Here is a 19,671-nt window from a genome sequence, read left to right as displayed (position 1 = left end):
AAATAGCGCAAGAGATGGAAAACACATTAAATTGTGAGATGAAAAGAAATAAAACTAGTAGAGTTGTTAAATTTAGCGATAGTAACATATAAATTGACATTATATTGATTGTTTCCCACCTTTAGACGTATCAGAGGAGTATGACAACTAAAACTGTCACTGTGACAGTGGCATTTCTCAAACTCGCCCGATACGTCTAAAGGTGGGAAACAATCAATATAATGTCAATCTACAAGTTACTATCGTTTTTATCACCTCCACTAGGTTCATCTTTTTTTTATCTCACAACTTAATATGTTTTCCATCTTTTGCGTTCTTGTGCCGGATATTAGTGTATGTGCTTATTTTCAATAAAAACACTTAAATCTCTTATTACTACGGTTACGGTTTAAATATTTACTGTAAATGTTATTGGTCAACTTATATGCCAATAAATGACATAAAAGAGAAGTATAAAAACCTCCATTGTATCTAATATTAGTCATTTTCTAATTTTTACAACGGACGTACGTTTGGCTCATATATATTTGCATCTATTTCCTATAATACGAGTGACGGCGATGTGCAAGGATAGAGTGTAAGAACTATACATACAAACACACATATACACAAATACTCACTATTAGGCCTGGATCCCTCGTACCAAAAAAGTTGATTAATAGCAAGCTGAAAATTTGTTAATAGTTTAACGGTGTCTAGTCGGATAAACTTTGATGTACGGGACCACTGGAACAGGGGGAGTTTTAATTTTGCAACAGGTTACAGGTTTCGAACGTCAAACTACGAAAACATCCCATGTATTTTGTCGGACAGAAAATCCAATGAATTTGTTACCCTTTCATTAAACCCTCATGCAAAAATCAGACTGCTATTTATCACCTGTCATAATTCCTGTCATTTGACATGTTGTACGTGTTCCACTCATTAAATGCCCATTTGGTGATAAACACCAGTCTGAGTTTTGCATGAAAGTTTAATGAAATGGTAACAAATCAATTGAAAGTTCTGTCCGACAAAATACATGGAACGTTTTCGTAGTCTGACGTTCCAAATTTTAAACCTGTTCCACAATTAAAACTTCCCCTGTTCCAGTGTTTCCGTACATCAAAGTTTGTCCGACTAGACACTGTTAAGCTATTAACAAATTTTCAGCTTGCTATTAATCAACTTTTTTTTGGTACGCGGGATCCAGGTCTATGTGGCCAATGGACAAATAACAGATAGCTGCACCACAACTGGCTCATCGTACGAATTTCACTGGGTCCTATTCGTCATCTCAAAGTTCTAGCTCAATATAATAAGGAACTGATAAGGACAAGGAAGAATCGTAAAGAAAGCATTTCGAGGAAATAGACAGATTGTAGAGACGTCAAGGCTCGATAAAGTTCTCTCAATGGACTTTATTCTCTCTCCTTAAGACAACTCCTGGACCTTAGCTATTCTCTGTCTCTCCAAAAGTGGTTATTTAAATACACTAAAAATGGTAAAGGGTGCACTTTTCTGAATCTATCATCATCATCATGAGGGCTTTTCATTCCAGGTGGAATGTTTGGCGCTCTTGCTTAGAGCTCTCAGATTCGCTTATTGCGGTGAATCACTCCGCATTCCACTTGTATGTTGTCAAGGTTTGTTGTATGACTTGGCTTTCGTTACTATTTTCTTCCACTCATTTCGATATGTGCATAGTTCCCTCCAGTTTCTCACTTCCAGAATTTTGATATCTCTCATGGCCTGGTCCTCCCATCTCTCTCTGGGTCTTCCTCTTGGTCTTTCAGTTGCCGGTTTCCATCTGGTGATCTTCTTAATCAGTCGGTCGTTTTTCCTTCTTTCTATGTGTCCCAGCCATCTCAGCCTCTGTGATTTAATAAATCTAACTATATATTCTTCCTTCATTATGTCTCTTAGTTCATGGTTCATTCTTCTTCTCATTTCTCCGTCGTCCATTCTTATCGGGCCCATAATGCGTCTGAGGATTTTCCTTTCGAATATTCTCAATTTTTCTTCATCTTTTTCCGTGAGGCACATTGTCTCAGCTGCGTACGTAACTACTGGTCTGATTGCAACTCTGTATATTTTCAGTTTTGTATTTCTGGATAAGTTCTTATCCTTCATAAGCCTATGATATCTCCAGTATGTTTTGTTGCCTGTTAGTATTCGTTCCGTTACTTCTTCACTTCTCTTGTTTTGGCCATTCACTATTACTCCCAAATATTTAAATTGTTGGCTCTTTCAAAAGTGTAGTTTTCTATTTTGATTTCTCTCATCCTGTTATCTTCTCTTCTAGAGCAGAGTAGATATTTTGTTTTTCCTTCGTTAATTTCTAGACCTCTTTTCCGTGCTATAACACTTTCTGAATCTTTAACAAAATTTATACCACTGGACAAATGGCAGCGACTAGAGTGGATCAGCGACCATGGCTTATGATGCTAGAGAAAACTGTAGCACAAAATGTTGGTAATCTAGGACAAAATCAAATGGGTAATAGATTTGATTGATCCATATAAATCACCGAGTCTGGATAAGATTTATTCAATAATTCTTCAGAAGAAAAACGAGCTGCACAAAAAATACATACCTATATTATACTGCCGATACCTCAGAGGTATAATGCGTATTGAGCAAGATTTTCTCCTCTCTTATGGAAGCCGGTCATGGATAGGCTAATAGAAAGACTCTGCAACGGCAGGCATCATGCTATGGGCTATGCGGATTATTTGGCCATGTTAACCCATGCCAAATTGAATGGCACGGTCAAAGATAAAATGCAAAATACTTTAGCTATAGTTACAGAATGTACTTAAAATGTATGAAAAGTAATGAATAAGACAGATCTATATCTGATGATTGAATATAACCACGGGCTAATATTAGACTCTGGGCTTACCTAGAATCAGCACCTAGAACGAATAACCAAGAGAGCGGTAAGGACGTTAATAATACCCGGACACACTTACGGTCAAATGTGCGGTTTAAAGACAGATATGGTATAATGCATTTATAACATCAAGTGGTAAAATCAATGCGTCAGTGATATTGTGGTCAAAAGAAGGGCAGCAACAAAGGGCCCTCTTTAAACTAAGCAAGGTTCAAGTACTTTTGCCTTGGAAATACAGGGATTATGAAGGGCATACCAACGGTTGTAACATCCTGATCATAACAAGACCAGGGCATTAAGCAACACCACACTGCTGGGAGAAACGAGGGGAGGAATTCCTCGAACATCCCTTAGGATATTCAAAAGAAAAACGTCCACCGTTCCATCCATCAGAATGGTGTTTTGCCCGACTGCTCAGCCCTGGGTTCGTTCCCTGTTCATTCTTCCTTCACACCCATCCCAGAAAGGTACAGGAAATAAAAAGTCTACCTAATCATTTTAAATATACTATTTATTCAGATATAAAAAAACTTAACAAAAATCATTTTATTGTATACAGACAACCAAGTTAATTTTCTGAGCCCGTGACCGAGACCCTGCTGGTAATCGGTACAAAAGTTATAAAGATAAAAATTTACTTAACTTTAAGTCTTTCCGTCACAGTTCCTAAAGGAGGTCCCCAATTCCTGCAGAATTTGTCGTCGCCGGCAGTTATGGGAAGTCTAGGGCTACCTTGTTGGGCTGTCTTCTCTCTGTAGGGCTGTCTTGTCTAATTCATTCTACTGATGCATCAGGATACGGTTGTAAGCCAGTTCCGCTCTCCAAGGTAGTGTGTTTTCTTTTCCAGGTAGTGCTTGACTAAAGTCTTCTTCCCGAGGTAGGGGCTAGAAAAATTCAAACAAGGATCAGTTTTCTCCCAAAAGAACAGCCCGAACAGAAATAAAGCTGAGCATTGAAAGAAACACGATCTCAGCAAAATCTGTGACCACGGCGTGGTATTATTAAAAATAAAAAAAACGGAAAGAATTCTATCAATAAAATATTATAACTATGTACAGGAAATAAAGTAATATATTATATACCAGACAAAAAGAAATAAAATTATAAAAGTTTTTAGGCTTTATTTCAAGGAGAAAGTAGGTATCTGCTGTGCAAAAGAAATCAGTGAAAAACTTAGGCTAAAACTAGATAATCAAACTTACCCATTGTTTAACGGCCTACACACAAACACGATAATGTATGCCAATATTTTGCCTGATTTACGTGGCAATGGCAAAAGAGCAAGTACAAATTTGTATCGGATTAAATACCTTCGAAGAGATGTACTAATTGATTTGACGATAGTAGGGTCGCTTATAGAAATATATAGTCCGAGGGATAAATACCAAGCGGAGCTTGGTGTAGCGTTCAATCGGCTGATTGAAACGTTACACGGTAGCTATAGTGCAAAAGAATTTAACATAAGTATGTACTTTCAAACTAAAGCGAATCAATATATCGACAAATAAATACTATCCGAAAAAGCCTAATAAAGCCTAGATCCGAAGGCAATACAACATTCACTGGGAAACTATAAGCCGTCAAAAATATAGGTACATGTGCATTTTACTTTTCTTCCGTTAAAAATAATAAATAATATTTTGTTTTTGCTTCTAAAAACACACACCTAAGAAGAACCTCTAGAAGATTTATATGTCTAAAAACGGCATTTAACAGATCGCTTAATTACCTAATTAAGCTTTCTGGGTACCTATATTAAGTCTTTTTGGAACATTTATCAGATTACGAGTATAAGGTAAACAAATATTTCTCCATTATTTAGTGCGTTTGTAAATTATCTTTAGACTTATCTATGCGATCATATCAAGTGGCGAAACATGATGGACTGAAATGTTGCTTTTTCTCTTAATATTATAACAGGGTTTTGGCCCCCTCTTTATTCTCTTAACTGTGGAGATTCGGGTTATTATTAATAAATAATGAGATAACTATAATAAGTTTACTTATATTTTTCTTATAGGTACAGCGGTCGTGTATTCTAACCCAACAGCATACACTCGACAGTTGCCGCAACTTGATGGCCCATCCGATAGAACCCCAAAGAAGAGCCTCCGTTTCCGTACCTATCCAACATTCCACGGCTTCGGCTGCAACAGAAACTTTCACCGGTGTCGCGAGGCGGAAAGTGTCCTCTTTTGAAGACAGCTCCGCCATAGCCGGTTCCCCTTCGGCGTACATCTCCGTTGGAGTGGTGGCGATTAGTAGAACTGATGCTCCTTCTGTTGCGACCGCGCCAGCGACGACGTCTTGTGCGTTCATAAATATTAGTGACATAGACAATAACTCCTCTAGTAATGAGGATAAGGTTACGAAAACTTTAAAAAAGAGTCATAGTCTTGTGAAAACTTTTACGTCTAGCGGCGTTGGGTCTATAGCGCCCATTATCAGTGTTAGTTCGGCTGTGGATGAAATTCCTAATGAAGGTAAACACTAAATTATATTTTGGATTAAGGCCAAGCTCTCGCTGGAACTAACATATTAATAATTTGTGTTTACATTACGTGTATTTCATCATTGTATTTTTGATTTGAAACTGCTTGATTTAAGCTTTTACTTCATATTTTTTGTGTTTTTAAATTCGTTGTCCAACCTATTGGTCAGTGAGTCAGTGGCCTTGCTTGTTTGCATTTTACGCTTAAAGTAAGCATTTTACTAGAAAAAATACATGAAAAACTTTCATCTTAAAATATCTCAAGTTATCAAAATAGTAGTTTTAAAACAAAAATAGCAATTGTTGATAGTTTGTTTACAAATTGTTATAAATAAATGGTATGCCATACAAAATGTTTGGTAAACGTTTAAACATAGCATCTTGGCATCACAATCTATTAGACTAAGAGCCGCTATAGGTGAAATTTCTTAATAATTTTAGGCACGACGGGACCCTATAACTTAAATAGTAGAGCCTAAAAGAAAACGTTTGAGCACTGTGCCGTCACTTTTCAGTGGCACATGCGTCTACAGTGGCGCATCAAACTTTCCACTTATGGACGGGATACATGAATTAAAAAATCCCCTTTCTCATTACCAGAATTTTATTTTTTTCATTTTTTTAAGTTCTATGTGATTAAGACATAAGATTCATCGTAATTTTAACCCACCACCGCCTTCTTCCTGCCCCCATCATCAAAAACTTTATTTTTCGATTTTATTTTTTTTGTGGGATCCAATCAAATTTAAAATTTCAAAAAATTCACACGCATAGTTAAGGCTTTTATAAAACACATCTATTTTTTATAGACCAATAGGTTGAGTGTACATAACCTCAAAAAAATTTTAAAATTTGTTTTTTGGAAAAAAGTATATAACTTTTTTTTGGGGATAGCTGCAGATCTAATTTTTTCTTAGTCTTGTGTATTTTATCAAACACTATATTTCTAATATTTTTTTCAGATTTTTCTGCAATGCTGGTCACCTTCAAAAATCCAAAAAACTGTTTTTTAAGGGGGTTTTGGGGGGTTTGAACTTGTTTTTCTGATTTTTAAATATTCTAAAGGACTCAGTTACTTCATGTTACATATAACCTATAAAAACAAAATTGATTTGATATATTATGAAGTCTATAAAATAGGGAAAATCCCCCAAAACCCCCCAAAAAACAGTTTTTCGGATTTTTGAAGGTGGGGAGCCTTACGGAAAAATCTGAAAAAAAATTAAAAATATAGTGTTTGATAAAACACACAAGATTAAGAAAAAATTAGACCTGCAGCTATTCCTTAAAAAAAGTTATACGCTTTTAAAAAAAAAAAATTTCTTTTAATTTTTTGAGGTTATGTACACTCTACCTATGGGTCTATAAAAAATAGGCATGTTTTATAAAAGCCTCAGCTATGCGTGTGGTTTTTTTGAAATTTTAAAATTGATTGCATCCCACCAAAAAAAAATAAAATCGAAAAATTAAGTTTTTAATAGTGGGGGCAGGGGGAATGGGGTGGTGGGTTAAAATTACGCTGAATCCTATATGTTTATCACATAGAACTAAAAAAAATAAAAAAATTAATTCTGTTAGTAAGGGAGGGTATCTTTTAATTTATTTATCCCGTCCATAAGTGGAAAGTGTGATGCGCCACTGTCGACGCATGTGCCACTGAAAAGTGACGGCACAGTGTTCAAACGTTTTCTTTTAGGTTCTACTATTTAAGTTATAGGGTCCCATCTTGCCTAAAATGATTAAGAAATTTCACCTATAGCGGCTCTTAGTCTATATTGATTAAAACAAGTTTCAGCTTGTGGGTGTGATATCTACCTTTTTCGACAAAAGCAACCCTAGTCCTCTCGCCAGGGGGGTACAACGGCCTCCTTTATTCAGATGGACTTACCCAAGTTTTTTTATGTATTTCGAGCCGTAAAACACAATTTTTTTGGGTAACAGTTGATCCGGATATCGATAAGACTGTTATAAACAAAGAACTTGAGAAATTACATAACAGCGATTTTTCGCAAAACATATCATTTTTTGTATTTTTTGGGTCATTCTAAGCAAAAAATATTCCTACAAGTTTTTTCGTAGGATGCATAGTTTTCGAGATAAATGTGGTTGAACTTTCAAAAAACCGAAAAGTTGCAATTTTTGAACCCGAATAACTTTTGATTAAAAAATAACAGCAAGTCTGCTTATACGCCAGTCAATGGGAGCAAGAATAGGATATTAACTCCGAATTCTATCCTACTGCGTGGATTTTAATAAAATTTTGGGCCTAGCCTCTACTTATCTGCTAATTCAACGTCTACCCTATGCCGATGTGTGCTCTGGAGGTGGTTTCCTTCTCAGGGGTGGAAAATTATCGCGGAATTTACTAGAGAATCTAATTTTATAAAAAATGTTCTATAATTTTTTTATGAAAACTCATTATTTTTTGAGTTATTCGTGGTTGAAAATTGGCCATTTTTATTGAACCATAATACCTTTTCGAACGGTTTTTTGCGAATACCTTAAAAACTATGCATCTAACGAAAAAAACTATATTTAACATATTTTGTAAGTTATAAAAAAACAAAGAGACACTTGCCTTCATAACTCTTCTAGTTATAATACAAAAAGAGATATGATAGGTGAAAATAGTTTGTTTTTTGGTACATTCTCAAATTGGTGTATTCAACTTTAAATAACAGAGAAACGGTCGCTTTTAGGTGTATAATGCTAACAATACCTTTTGTAGTGCTTGAAAAGACCTTTAAAATGAGCTATATCAAAGGTCTCTTACATTAAAACTAAGCGAGATATGCTGGAAACAAAATTGATAACTAATGTGTTTTAAGAAAAAATGAGAAGTAATTTTAACCCTAATCCACCAAAATGTAAATGCATTGTTTTCCTTCTACAATACCTTTTAGCATAGTTCTATGTTCAAAAAATTGGAGGGGTTTAAAATGGTTTTTGAAAAAAAAAAGATCAAATTATAGAAAGCATTTTTAAATTTTCTTAAAAATCTTCCTTTTTCGCCATGTAACTCGAAAATGATAAGAGATACAGTAATGAAAAATAAAAAGGAAATTTTTACCTAAAAAAAACCCTACATTTTTGTGTAGTATCTTTTTTCCGTATCTCTTATTAGACCGGGGCGCATCTGTAAAACTATTAGTACATTTGGACGTTGAGAGGTGACTCAAATTTTTTTGCAGAAATTGCTTGAAAATAACTCAAATAATAATATTTGAGTTATCTTCCCTCTCAAAAAGGTCCGGAACATTGTTTAAATAATCAAAATGTCAAAAAATTATGAAAAAATTCGATTTTTTTCTTCGTTTTTTGATTATAACTTTAAAAGTATTCATTTCCAAGAAAAGTTGTACTAACATAAAGGCTGCATAATTAAATTTCCTACAATATAGAATTGGATAAAAATTTAAAAAATAGTCACCCTTGTTGCAAAATAGCAATAATTGCGAAAAAACCATACAAAAACAAGTATTCGCATTTTACGTTTTTTAACCATTTATGCTACACTTAGGACCTTCATATTTCATCCAGAAAAACTTTATGATACAGTAAAACAATACTGTAAATTTCATTAAGATCGGTTCAATAGATTTTGCAAAATAAATTTTGCAATCCAGCTTTCGCAAAAAAATTAATTTTTTTAAAATGTTACAGGACTGAAAATAAAGCAGATAGAAACTTGAAATTTTTTTTGAATATAGAAGTGTACTGTACCTTTCATTTGCAATTTGCAAAATTAAAATCGATTAACTACCACGGCGTGAGGAATTTTTTTAAATAAACAATAATTATTGGTGCAACGTGCAGGACAGCGGATAGTTTGCTCTGATTGGGCGTTCCAATGACCTTTGATAATGATTGATACATTTTAATTTTTATTACATTTTGATATAAATAAATAAATTTGGTTATTGCAAAATAAAAACACATACTCTATCTTTTGAAATAACACTTTTTTTAGCAAAAACCTTTTTTGTTCATATATTTTAACTTAGAAAATAAAAGTTTATTATTTTTAAACATATGCAATTGTTTAAACAATATTTCACAAACAATAATAAAATTAGTTTGATTTTTGTGGAATTAAAATATTAAAATACAACAAAATATAGAGTAAGAAAATAATATATTAGATAAAGATCGGAAGAAATTTTGGTGGAAATCAACATGGGTCTGAATCGAACACCGCTGTCCTGCGCGTAGCACCAAAAATGAATGTTTATTTAAAAAATTTCCTGCCGCCGTGGTAATTAATCCATTTGAATTTTGTAAATTGCAAATAAAAGGTACAGTACACTTCTATAAGCAAAAAAAATTCAACTTGCTCTCTACTTTATTTTCAGTCCTGCAACATTTGAAAAAAATGAATTTTTTTTGCGAACGCTGGATTGCAAAATTTATTTTGTAAAATCTGTTTAACCAATTTTAATGAAATTTATAGTGTTGTTTAACTATATCATAAAGTTTTATCTGGATGAAATATAAAGGTCCCAAGTGTAGCATAAATGGTTGAAAAACGTAAAATGCCAGTACTTGTTTTTGTATGGTTTTTTTCGCAATTATTGCTATTTAGCAACAAGGGTGCCTATTTGTTAAATTTTTAATCAATTCTATATTGTAGGAAATTTAATTACGCAACTTTTATTTCAGTGCAAATTTTCTCAGAAATGAATAGTTTTAAAGTTATAATCAAAAAAACAATAAAAAAATCGAATTTTTCCTTCATATTTTGACATTTTGATTATTTAAACAATGTTCCGGACCATTTTGAGTGGGAGGATAACTCAAATATTATTATCTGAGTCATTTTCAAGCAATTTCTGCAAAAAATTTCAAATGCGGTAAACAGAATTGCTATTTTATTTTTTAATCAAAAGTTATTCGGGTTCATAAATTGCAATTTTTCGGTTTTTTTTAAGTTCAACCGCGTTTATTTCGAAAACTATGCATCTTGCGAAAAAACTTGTCAGAAAATTTTTTGCTTAGAATGGCCCAAAAAAGGTTTTGTTTTGCGAAAAATCGATGTTATGTAATTCCTCAAGTTCTTTGTTTATAACAATCTTATCGACATCCGGATCAACTTTTACCCAAAAAATTCGTGTTCTACGGGTCCAAATACATAAAAAAAACTTGGGTAAGTCCATCTGAATGAAGGAGGCCGTTGTACCCCCCTCCTGGTGACAGCACTACCCGCCTAAGGTCTTTAAACTCCTTAAAATCCCGAAAGCCTCATTATCAAATTGTTGGATTCTTCCAACTAATTTTGTTTGTTCGTGTGAGACTTCAAGAAACTTTATCGTCTTTTGGATATTTATGATTGGTCCAACTTGTCTCTATTCATCTGTTCTTTCTCCTCAATAAGTTAAATTCAAAAGTTAAATGAGAGCGGTGAAATTAGGACTTCTATATTAGGACTTTAGTCCCATTAAGCTTTTAGATTGAAAATTGAAGTGTATTGGTCGCCACTTAATAATAGACGGTTCGAAGATGACACTGTTTTAATGGGGAATGGCTTGAGGATTTAAAACGATTTCATTTTATTATAGGTTAATTACTACATGCAATCAATAAATAAAAATTATAAGCATGTTTGTTGCTCAAAGGGGTGTATGTATAAATTTGGATTTGTTATCCAGTGATAACAAAGACTCCACTAGTCTCTTAAATTATGTGCCCTGTAAGGGTAAGTAATTCACTGCACTGCACTTCACTTCACTTTACTGCTGCTTAGAACCTATATTGTAGCTCCAATGGTTTGTGCCTCTTCAGTCTCCGAGTCTGCTCACTATTATCTAGCGGGTTTAGTGCCAGATTGTTTGGGTGGTTTTCTAATTTTACAAAGTAGCGGCTGCTGTATTCACTTACTACCTCCTTAACTGTGGCTACTTGGAGATCGTCTCGAATTTTCCTGTTTGGTATAAACCAAGGTGCATTTGTTATGGCCCTTAGTACCTTCGACTGGAAGCGTTCCAATATCTTATTTACAACAAATGGTTGACAGAATGGTAGAACGCAGTGAAGAAAATGGGTTGTCCCTAATCACATAATTGACATAATCTATCTTCTTACGGTGCCTATTCTCTTTGCTTGCTGCTATTCGGAATAGTCCGTTTGTCGATGTACTGAACAACTTTCTCAGACTTTGAAGCCAATATATTCGTCTTCCCCTAGTCCTCTCTTTTCAAATACCTTGGCCTGAGGAATGAGTTGCAACAAGCCACGTATCTGTTCATTGCGCTCTCTAATGGTGTCAATAATCTTGCATTCTTTGCCCGTTCTACATAGGACCTTAATATTTAATGGGGAATGAATTTAAAGAGTTTAACAGTCCAGATATCTGCTCAGAATAACAAAAATACTGACAAAGTAGAAATTCAAGCAATAATAGAACATACAAGAATGCTTTCAACAAACTGATAAAAACATTATGTGGCAGAGGCATTAAAATTTCTTTAAAGATAAAACTTCTTAGATGCAAGGTGTGCTATGTATTACTTTATGGGTTTAATAAAAAAGGAAGACGTTTCAGACAGATTGGAATCATACGAATTATGTGCCTCCAGAAGAATATTATGGGTGGACGAATAACGAATGTCGAGTTGTTGAGAATAATAGAAAAAGAGAAGAGAGAAGAATAGCTAGACATGTTATGAGGAGCGAGCGTATAGCTTACCTGCAATTATGAATACCAGGAAGAATACATGGCAGAATGAATCGTGAAAGAAGACGCATCTCCTAGTTTAACAATTTAAAAACTTGCTTAAACTTTACTTCTGTTGCTGATATCTTTAGAGCAGCGGTATTGACTTCCAAACTTTTTCATTCGCGCTTTGCAGGTACGCTTTCGTTATATTTTATTAGTTTATGTTTCTGTTGTTTACCCAACCCAGTGAATATTAGCGAAAATTTGCTTTCTCAATACTATTATAAAGATGTTTGAAGTCTATGAATAAGTTATATGACTCTATTATACTCCAACTTTTTTCTAATATTTATCGAATTTTATAAACTGTCTTTCTCCGATACGGCTCTAAACGAAGATATTAAATCAAGGCCGGTTCAGTATCTGATATTTTTAAGCCATAGAATCTGGCACCTACCGGGACCTCTATTTCCTTCAATCTTCCCCTGGATAATTAGTTACGCGATACCGTACTTTTAGTTTCTCATTATTTGTCCTATGTAGCTAACTTTTCTAACGTTGATGATCTTCAACAGCTCCCTATCTGTACCTATTCTCCTCAGAACATTTTCATTGGTGGTGTGGGTTGTCCAAGATATTTTCAACTTCTAACTTATTTATCACCGTTATGTTGAGCGTCTAGGCCTCCGTTCCATACACAAGTTTTGACCATACACAGGAGCGTAACAGAAGCCCCCGCAGCGTGAAGCTTGCGGGGGGTCCCAATCGAGCAGAGACCCCATCATGTCGTCTGATATTATGTAAAAATCTGTTATAGGTACAGTAGACTCGCGATTATCCGAGGTAATTGGGACCGTGACTACCTCGGATATACAAAAACTCGGTTAACACTAAGATTGGTTATACTGATAGAAAAACACATATTAAACAACCATAACTGTGGATATTTTATTGACAAAACTAAGACAGTACTGTCTATAAAAGATAAAAGCATTTACCTTTTATCAATATTACTGTTTTAAAACGTCTTTGATTGATTTTTGCGTAAGCATTATTCCTTTTTTTGAGGTGGCGATGTTGCGCCAAGGTTGAAAGTTGTAACTCACCAGTTATGACTTTTGCCTCGGTTAACCGAGGGCCTCGGATAACCTAGACTCGGATAATCGCGAATCTACTGTATATGATTTTACTTTGTGTGTTTAAATTTACAAACGTAAATTTCTAAATAGGCGTATTTGGCAAGTGAATCATCTGATATCTAGGTCATATCTACCTAACTTAATCCTTTCCGGTCTGACGAACTTTTATGGGTGACGACAATAAACTATAATGTTTTGTACATGACTATTGAAAGATTTGAGGATTGCAATTTGCCAAATTTTAGAACAATATTTCTAAATCTAGAAATAAGTTTTCTCTTTACCTACGTTTATTATTTCGACACAATTATTCAGAGGCGTAACAGAGGCCCCGCAGCATGAAGCTTACGGGGGGCCCCAATATGTCAAGGGCCCGATCTTGTTGTCTAATATATGTAAAAATGTGTTGTTATAGTATTTGCATATATACGTTTTTTAAGCAGTGCAGTATTGAACATGAAGTTGTCCATCCGAATTAATAAAATTGTAGATATATTCGCTGATAGTACATAGATAGTGCACGAAGAAAGTAGATAATCTCATAGAATAATACTAATGTAATCATTTAGTAATTTTTGTTCTATTTTATTCTATACCAATAAAGATGAAAAATGTAAGTCGTCATAAACAAAGCATGAATACACCAATGGCTCAGTAAATGACAGTTTTGTAGTGAAATTATCAGCGTCACGACGGACGTATCCGCTTGACAATTTGAATTTAGGTTCTAGTTACACTCCACTTCAAAGTTGGATTTATGCAGTTGGTTGCTTTTACTTCGGGTGGTGACACCCCTCCTTGGGGTGAAAAACATACGTTTAAAATAAGTCCGGGAATATATAATGTTCTATAGAGTTTCTTAATCTTATCTTATTTTAATACTTTTCAAATAATTTGCGAGTGAAAATGTTTATTTTTCAACAAAAAAAACAACGTTTTCAGACGGGTTTCTCGCAAATAACTCAAAAATAAGTATTTATAGAATTAAATATTAGATATCGAAAAAATATTTGTTGCAAAAATGTAGCTTATAAGATACAAAAAAAATGGAGTACGTATTCATGAAGTCTATCGACACAGTAAAAGCACAGTTGAAGCTCATGAAAAATTATTGTTATTCGTCCAATTCCAAATCGAATATTTCAACCTGAAATAACCAAAAAATGAAGCAATTTTTGGGAAAAACTCGTTAAAACTTTTTTTAAATGTTTCAAAAAAAGCTTTATTTTTATTTTTTATAAAAGTTTCTAGCACCAAAACTATACGAGTTACGCTCAAAATAAAGTTGGCTCCTTTTTTGGTAAAAAAAAATCGTGAAAATCTGCACCTATTTCGCACCCCAAATAAAATTTATCATTAGCGCTTTTTTTATTTTGGAAAAATGCCTTTTTTTCAAAAAGTATTAGTGATACGAAAAATCTCAAAGAGTAAAAAAATGTGGTTCTTGCTTTTATAAATATTTTGGCTTTATTTTGTTTTTCTCTAAGACAAAAATTCAACTTTCAAGCCCTTTCGTTTAAGCCCTTTCAACTAGAACCCTTTTAAAAATAAGCACTTTGAACCGGTGAAACGTACAGGTCATATAAAAAAGTTAATTATTTGTTAATGTATTTTGACCGTAACTAGCTTAGTTTTGATGCTAGAAACTTTTGTAAAAAAATATAGCTTCTTTTAAACACTTTTAAAAAGTTCTAATGAGTTTCCCCGAAAAGTATTTCATTTTTTGGTTATTTCACGTTGAAATATTCGATTTAGAATTTAACGAATAAGAAAAACTTTTCATGAGCTTCAAATTTTCTTTTACTCAGTCGATATTTTCATTTTTTTATAAGCTAGATACATTTTTGCTAACAATATTCTTTTCGATCGAGTACTTACTCTTTGAACTATTTGCGAAAAATCGCCTAAAAACGTGGTTTTTTTGTTGAACAATAAACATTTTTACTCGTAAATAACTCGAAAAGTCTTCAGTTGACCACTTCGGTGTTGTCACTGAAAATTAAACGGTATCGCCATATGTAACGTTGATTTACTGGGCTGTAACACATAATATAGGTATTTGTTACACATGTCGCATTTAGTAATTTTTTAAAGGAGGCCCCATTTCCAATTCTGCAGGGGGCCCCGACGGAGTTTGTTACACCTCTGACCATACATATCAATGCAAAAAACGACATCTAATGCGTCTATTAATGCTACTGTTACAAAATAAGCTTTTTAATGTTGTTCTGAAGCTATTTCCTTGTGGAATTTTGTATTTTGACCACAACATCCGATTTGGGCGTCGAAATGTCCGATTTGGGGTAATGTTAATAAAATTATTTTCTCAATCTAATTGTGGCTTATTTCCCAATCAAAATACATAGTTAATTATAAGCTTTTTATTTTGATAAAACCTTGTCGGGCTACCTCTACTCTCGCGCTTAGAATACTTCTTGTTTATAATCAAGTGGATTGTTGAACCAGCAGCCAAGATATTTGTATTGGTTTACGTGTTCAAGCTGTTGGTGGTTAACATATTTTGGAAGGGGTAAATTCTTTTTCTTTGATGTTTTCATAACTTTAGTTTTCGCAGTATTGACCTTCATCTCCATTTGTTCACAACTCTCAGTTACCCTATTTCACATTATCTGGGAAGTATGGTCCGAATCAATCATTAGGGTAGTGTCATATATGCATATCGGATGTTATTTACTCTTTGTCAGTTTATCCTGATACCTTCGGAAAAGTGCGGTAAAGAGTTCGCAAATATTACCTCCGCGTAGACGTTAAACAATGTCGGTTATAACACACAATCCTGTCTGACACCTCGTTATATTTCAACTGGCCTTAACGTGCTACCATTGGTCTTAATGATTGCTGTCTGATTGCAATAAGTAGCTTCTTTAATTTGAAAATCTCTTGTCGGCTCCGATATCATTAAATTTGTCTATCCCAGGTCCTGCACCCTGTCCAACGCCTTTTCAAAATCTTTAAAACAGACAAAAATAAATATAAATAATAATTCGGTTTATAAATTTTCGTATTGAGGAATATAGAGTAGAGTCCAAATTATATCAGTTTAATCAAAAATAATTGCATAACACTTGCGAGACCCTGTCACATACCCTTAGGAAACACTTCTTATTTTTTAAATTTTAGAAGTTAGCGATTTCGAGAATAAAGAAGAAAAAGAAAACGAATTGTCGATATGTACGATTCAGGAACCGTTGGCACCCCTAGCAGAACCAGATAGCGAATCACCTGGTAGCGAGATACCTCCATCAGAATTTGGAGAAGCCTTAGAAGCTGAAGCAGGGGAAGCTGAGAACGACCAGAATCAGGATCAAGAACAAGACCAAGCTGAGGCAAAGTCAAACGATGTTTGCCCTTGGGAAGATGAGTAAGTTCTAGCATTTTTACACAATTTTTATATAATTTACAGCAAACCTAGCATTTTTTCATTTTTTACTTTATGCCTTTTACTTTATGTCTTATTTAGATGTGGTCAAGATATATTACTGTAGTGGCACTGATCTCATAAATATTTGGTATCAATGGTCACAATAGGTATACATATTATTTTCCCGGTCACTATTATTTTCTTCATCTCCAATATTTTCTTCGTCATTTTTATTTGCGATTTTCCCATTGTATCTTCCATTGGTCTGCTCTGGTATTGCTATTCGACATTTTACATATCATTTTCTTTTCTTTCGCTTCTTTTCCTGTGATAAGGTAGATATGCAATATGGAAGAGAGTAATTGATAGACATTTACGTGAAGGAACCTAAACATCGGATAATCAGTTTGTCTTTATGCAAGGCAGATCAACAAGAGAGGCAATTTTATATAAGTCAGTTGATGAAAAAATACATGAATAAAGAAAGAAATGCTCATTGATCTTGAGAAATCATAGAGTTCCTCGAAATATTCTGTGATCAACGGCGTAACCAGGATGATCCTAAGGGGGGTTGCAACTTCAAATTGGCTTGATTTGTCAACAACACATAACGGTGTTAAGCGTATAGGCTAAAAGTAGATTCCAATGGGGAGGGGGGCTATAACCCCAAAACCCCTCTGGCTACCCCTATGCGGGCACCAACTAAGAAATGAGTCCCCGGTGAACATGTAAATATTGTGAAAGAGATGAGGGAGTAACAACTAGTGTTAGGACAGCTGAAGAATACTTATAAATTCCATGTGAAATTATTATTTCGCGAGGTCTCTGTGTTTACTCTTTATTTATTTGCATTAGTGTTGGATCCAATAACATCGAATCTACAGGGTAACATTCCCCGCTGTTTAATGTATGCTGATGATGTAGTGTTAGTAGGAAATGGTGAAGTCAACGTAGAACAAAAACTCTAACTGTGGAGATACGATCTTAGGGAAAGGGTTTAAAATTTAGTAGGACAAAAATAGAGTATTGGGAATTTTCATTTAAAAATAGAAGTATTACAAATAGAATTACAAAGGATTATTTATTTTTTTACAAATAAAATGATGTCTTTGGATGGTAAAATTATTGTGAAAAGTAATAGTTTTAAGTACCTACGATCGGTATTATACAGTTATGGTGAAAAATATGGAGATGTATGCAGTAGAATTAGGGTTGGATGGGTGAAACGCAGTGGCGTAGCGTGAGTTTCGGCCGCCTGGGGCGGAAGACAATTTTGCCGCCCTCTTATTTAGGTATTTTAATTTATTGTATAACATTACATACATTAATTATAGAGAACTTTTCGGAAAGAACAGTCAGTATTATTTTGCATTATACAGGTTGGATTTTAAATAAAAAAGTTTATCTATTTATAAAAGATTTACAATCACGTTTATTAATACAAAAATTCTTTTATTTTAACCAATTATATATATATTGATATAACTTATGTACCTATCACTTAAGATTGGGTACACCTTGACGATCGACAAAATGAAATAAAATCAATTTTTAATTAGAACTAGAACGATACTATAATGTTATATTTTTATTTTTATTGAAAAGTAATATGAATAATTTCGTTAGAATTAAAAACAAAACTTCCGTCTTCAATTAAAAATTTATACCTCTACTCTTTTTAATTTCAAAGTCTTTTATTGCACCTTCAATGTCTATCGCGTCACACACCTCTTGCTCAATAAACAAAAAGCCAAATAAGTTAGTCATAGTGTACTTGTCGATCTTAAATAATTTTTAATCATTTTCAATTTTGAAAAACTCCTTTTACAGCTGGCATTGCTTATAGCAACTATGAAAAATATTCGGAACATTATTAAAATATTGGGCAGAGTATTTTCCAGCTTGAATTTAACAATAAATTTAAATAATTCAAGTGAGTCTGCATTAATCAATTTCGTGGCCTGTAGCAGCAACTAAAGTCTGCAGTCGAAGTTCTTCCAGCTTGAAACCCTGCTCGTCAATTTCGTCAGATGTGTAGTCTAGATTACATTCAGTGTTTTTGCTGTTGAAAGTGCTGACGAATTTCTAAAATAACTCTATCTAACGAAGAAAACAGCTTTCGTCTCAACTCATTTTTCCGTCATCGAAAATATGCTTTCTTGTTATGCGCCTCCGAGGTTTTATGGAAATTCCAAGTTTTTCGCACATATTTTTGCGTAACCTACAGCGCCATTTGCCCATTCCTCTCTTTTCTCTGTCAATATCATCTGCAAAGCCTTTACTTTCTGAGCGCACAATCTTATTTCAAGTCCCCTTGTTTGTAAATATTTTCGCGCATCATTCACTTCATGTAGCACCGGTTTCCACAAGCCCAAAAAACAAAGAAAGGAAAATGACTGCATCGAAACTAGTAAAGCACCTGCATCTGTCTGTTCTAGTGTTTAAGCTTTCACCTGCCTCTGTCAGTTTTTCCAAAGTGACGAGAATATCTTTGTAATGATGCCATGTCACATTTACGGCATAGCCTCTTGCACTCCAATGCGTGTCTTGAATCCTTCTTTTGCACGTAGCAGCTATCAGAACTTCCCAACGATGTGTCGATGAGAAAAAAAAGTTTTGCTGATTGTTAGTCATAAACGGGGAATTCCCACACGTCAGTATAGACGTTGTTACAAGTCGCAATAAATATCATTCAAAGAAAAGGTATTTCCCGAACTCGTCACAAAATAATTCATAATTATCGTTAAATTTTGCCGCCCCCACTAGGCTACGCCACTGGTGAAATGGAAGGAGTGAGAGTTGTGTTGTGTAACAGAACAATTATTCAAATTAAGCTGTTAAAAACAAGCTGTTAAAAGAGGAACAATGAATGCATGTGGTGGAAATGAAAATGCTTAGATGGATGAGTGAAGTGACAAAAAAGGAAAAACTAAGAATGATTAAATTAGGGGAAATCTAGGAGGGACGCCAATAATTGATGCTAAAATGAGAGAGCATAGGTTAAGATTGTTTGGTTACTGATCACCCAGTAGGTACCAAAAATAGTGGATTTTGGCAAATATCTGTAAAGAGTAGAAAAAAAATCTAGTGTAATGTGCTAAGACAGGGGATTTCGGTAAAAGAGACTGATAT

At 34.1% G+C, this 19,671-nt stretch overlaps 1 protein-coding gene across 2 annotated transcripts in view; it reads left to right on the top strand.

Annotated features, from left to right (window-relative positions):
- The window catches only part of LOC114333236 (regulator of G-protein signaling 9), a 578,543-nt gene that overhangs the window by 537,601 nt on the left and 21,271 nt on the right, over positions 1–19,671 (top strand). For both annotated transcript variants that reach the window (XM_050645501.1, XM_050645500.1), the window contains 2 exons: positions 4,896–5,358; positions 16,299–16,539. In XM_050645501.1, coding sequence (XP_050501458.1) covers positions 4,896–5,358; positions 16,299–16,539 — 704 coding nt within the window. The remainder of the gene's footprint in view (positions 1–4,895; positions 5,359–16,298; positions 16,540–19,671) is intronic.

The sequence above is a fragment of the Diabrotica virgifera genome, chromosome 3, assembly GCF_917563875.1.
Source record: "Diabrotica virgifera virgifera chromosome 3, PGI_DIABVI_V3a".
In the NCBI taxonomy this organism is placed as follows: Eukaryota; Metazoa; Arthropoda; class Insecta; order Coleoptera; family Chrysomelidae; genus Diabrotica; species Diabrotica virgifera.
This window is presented reverse-complemented; position numbering and strand designations above follow the sequence as displayed.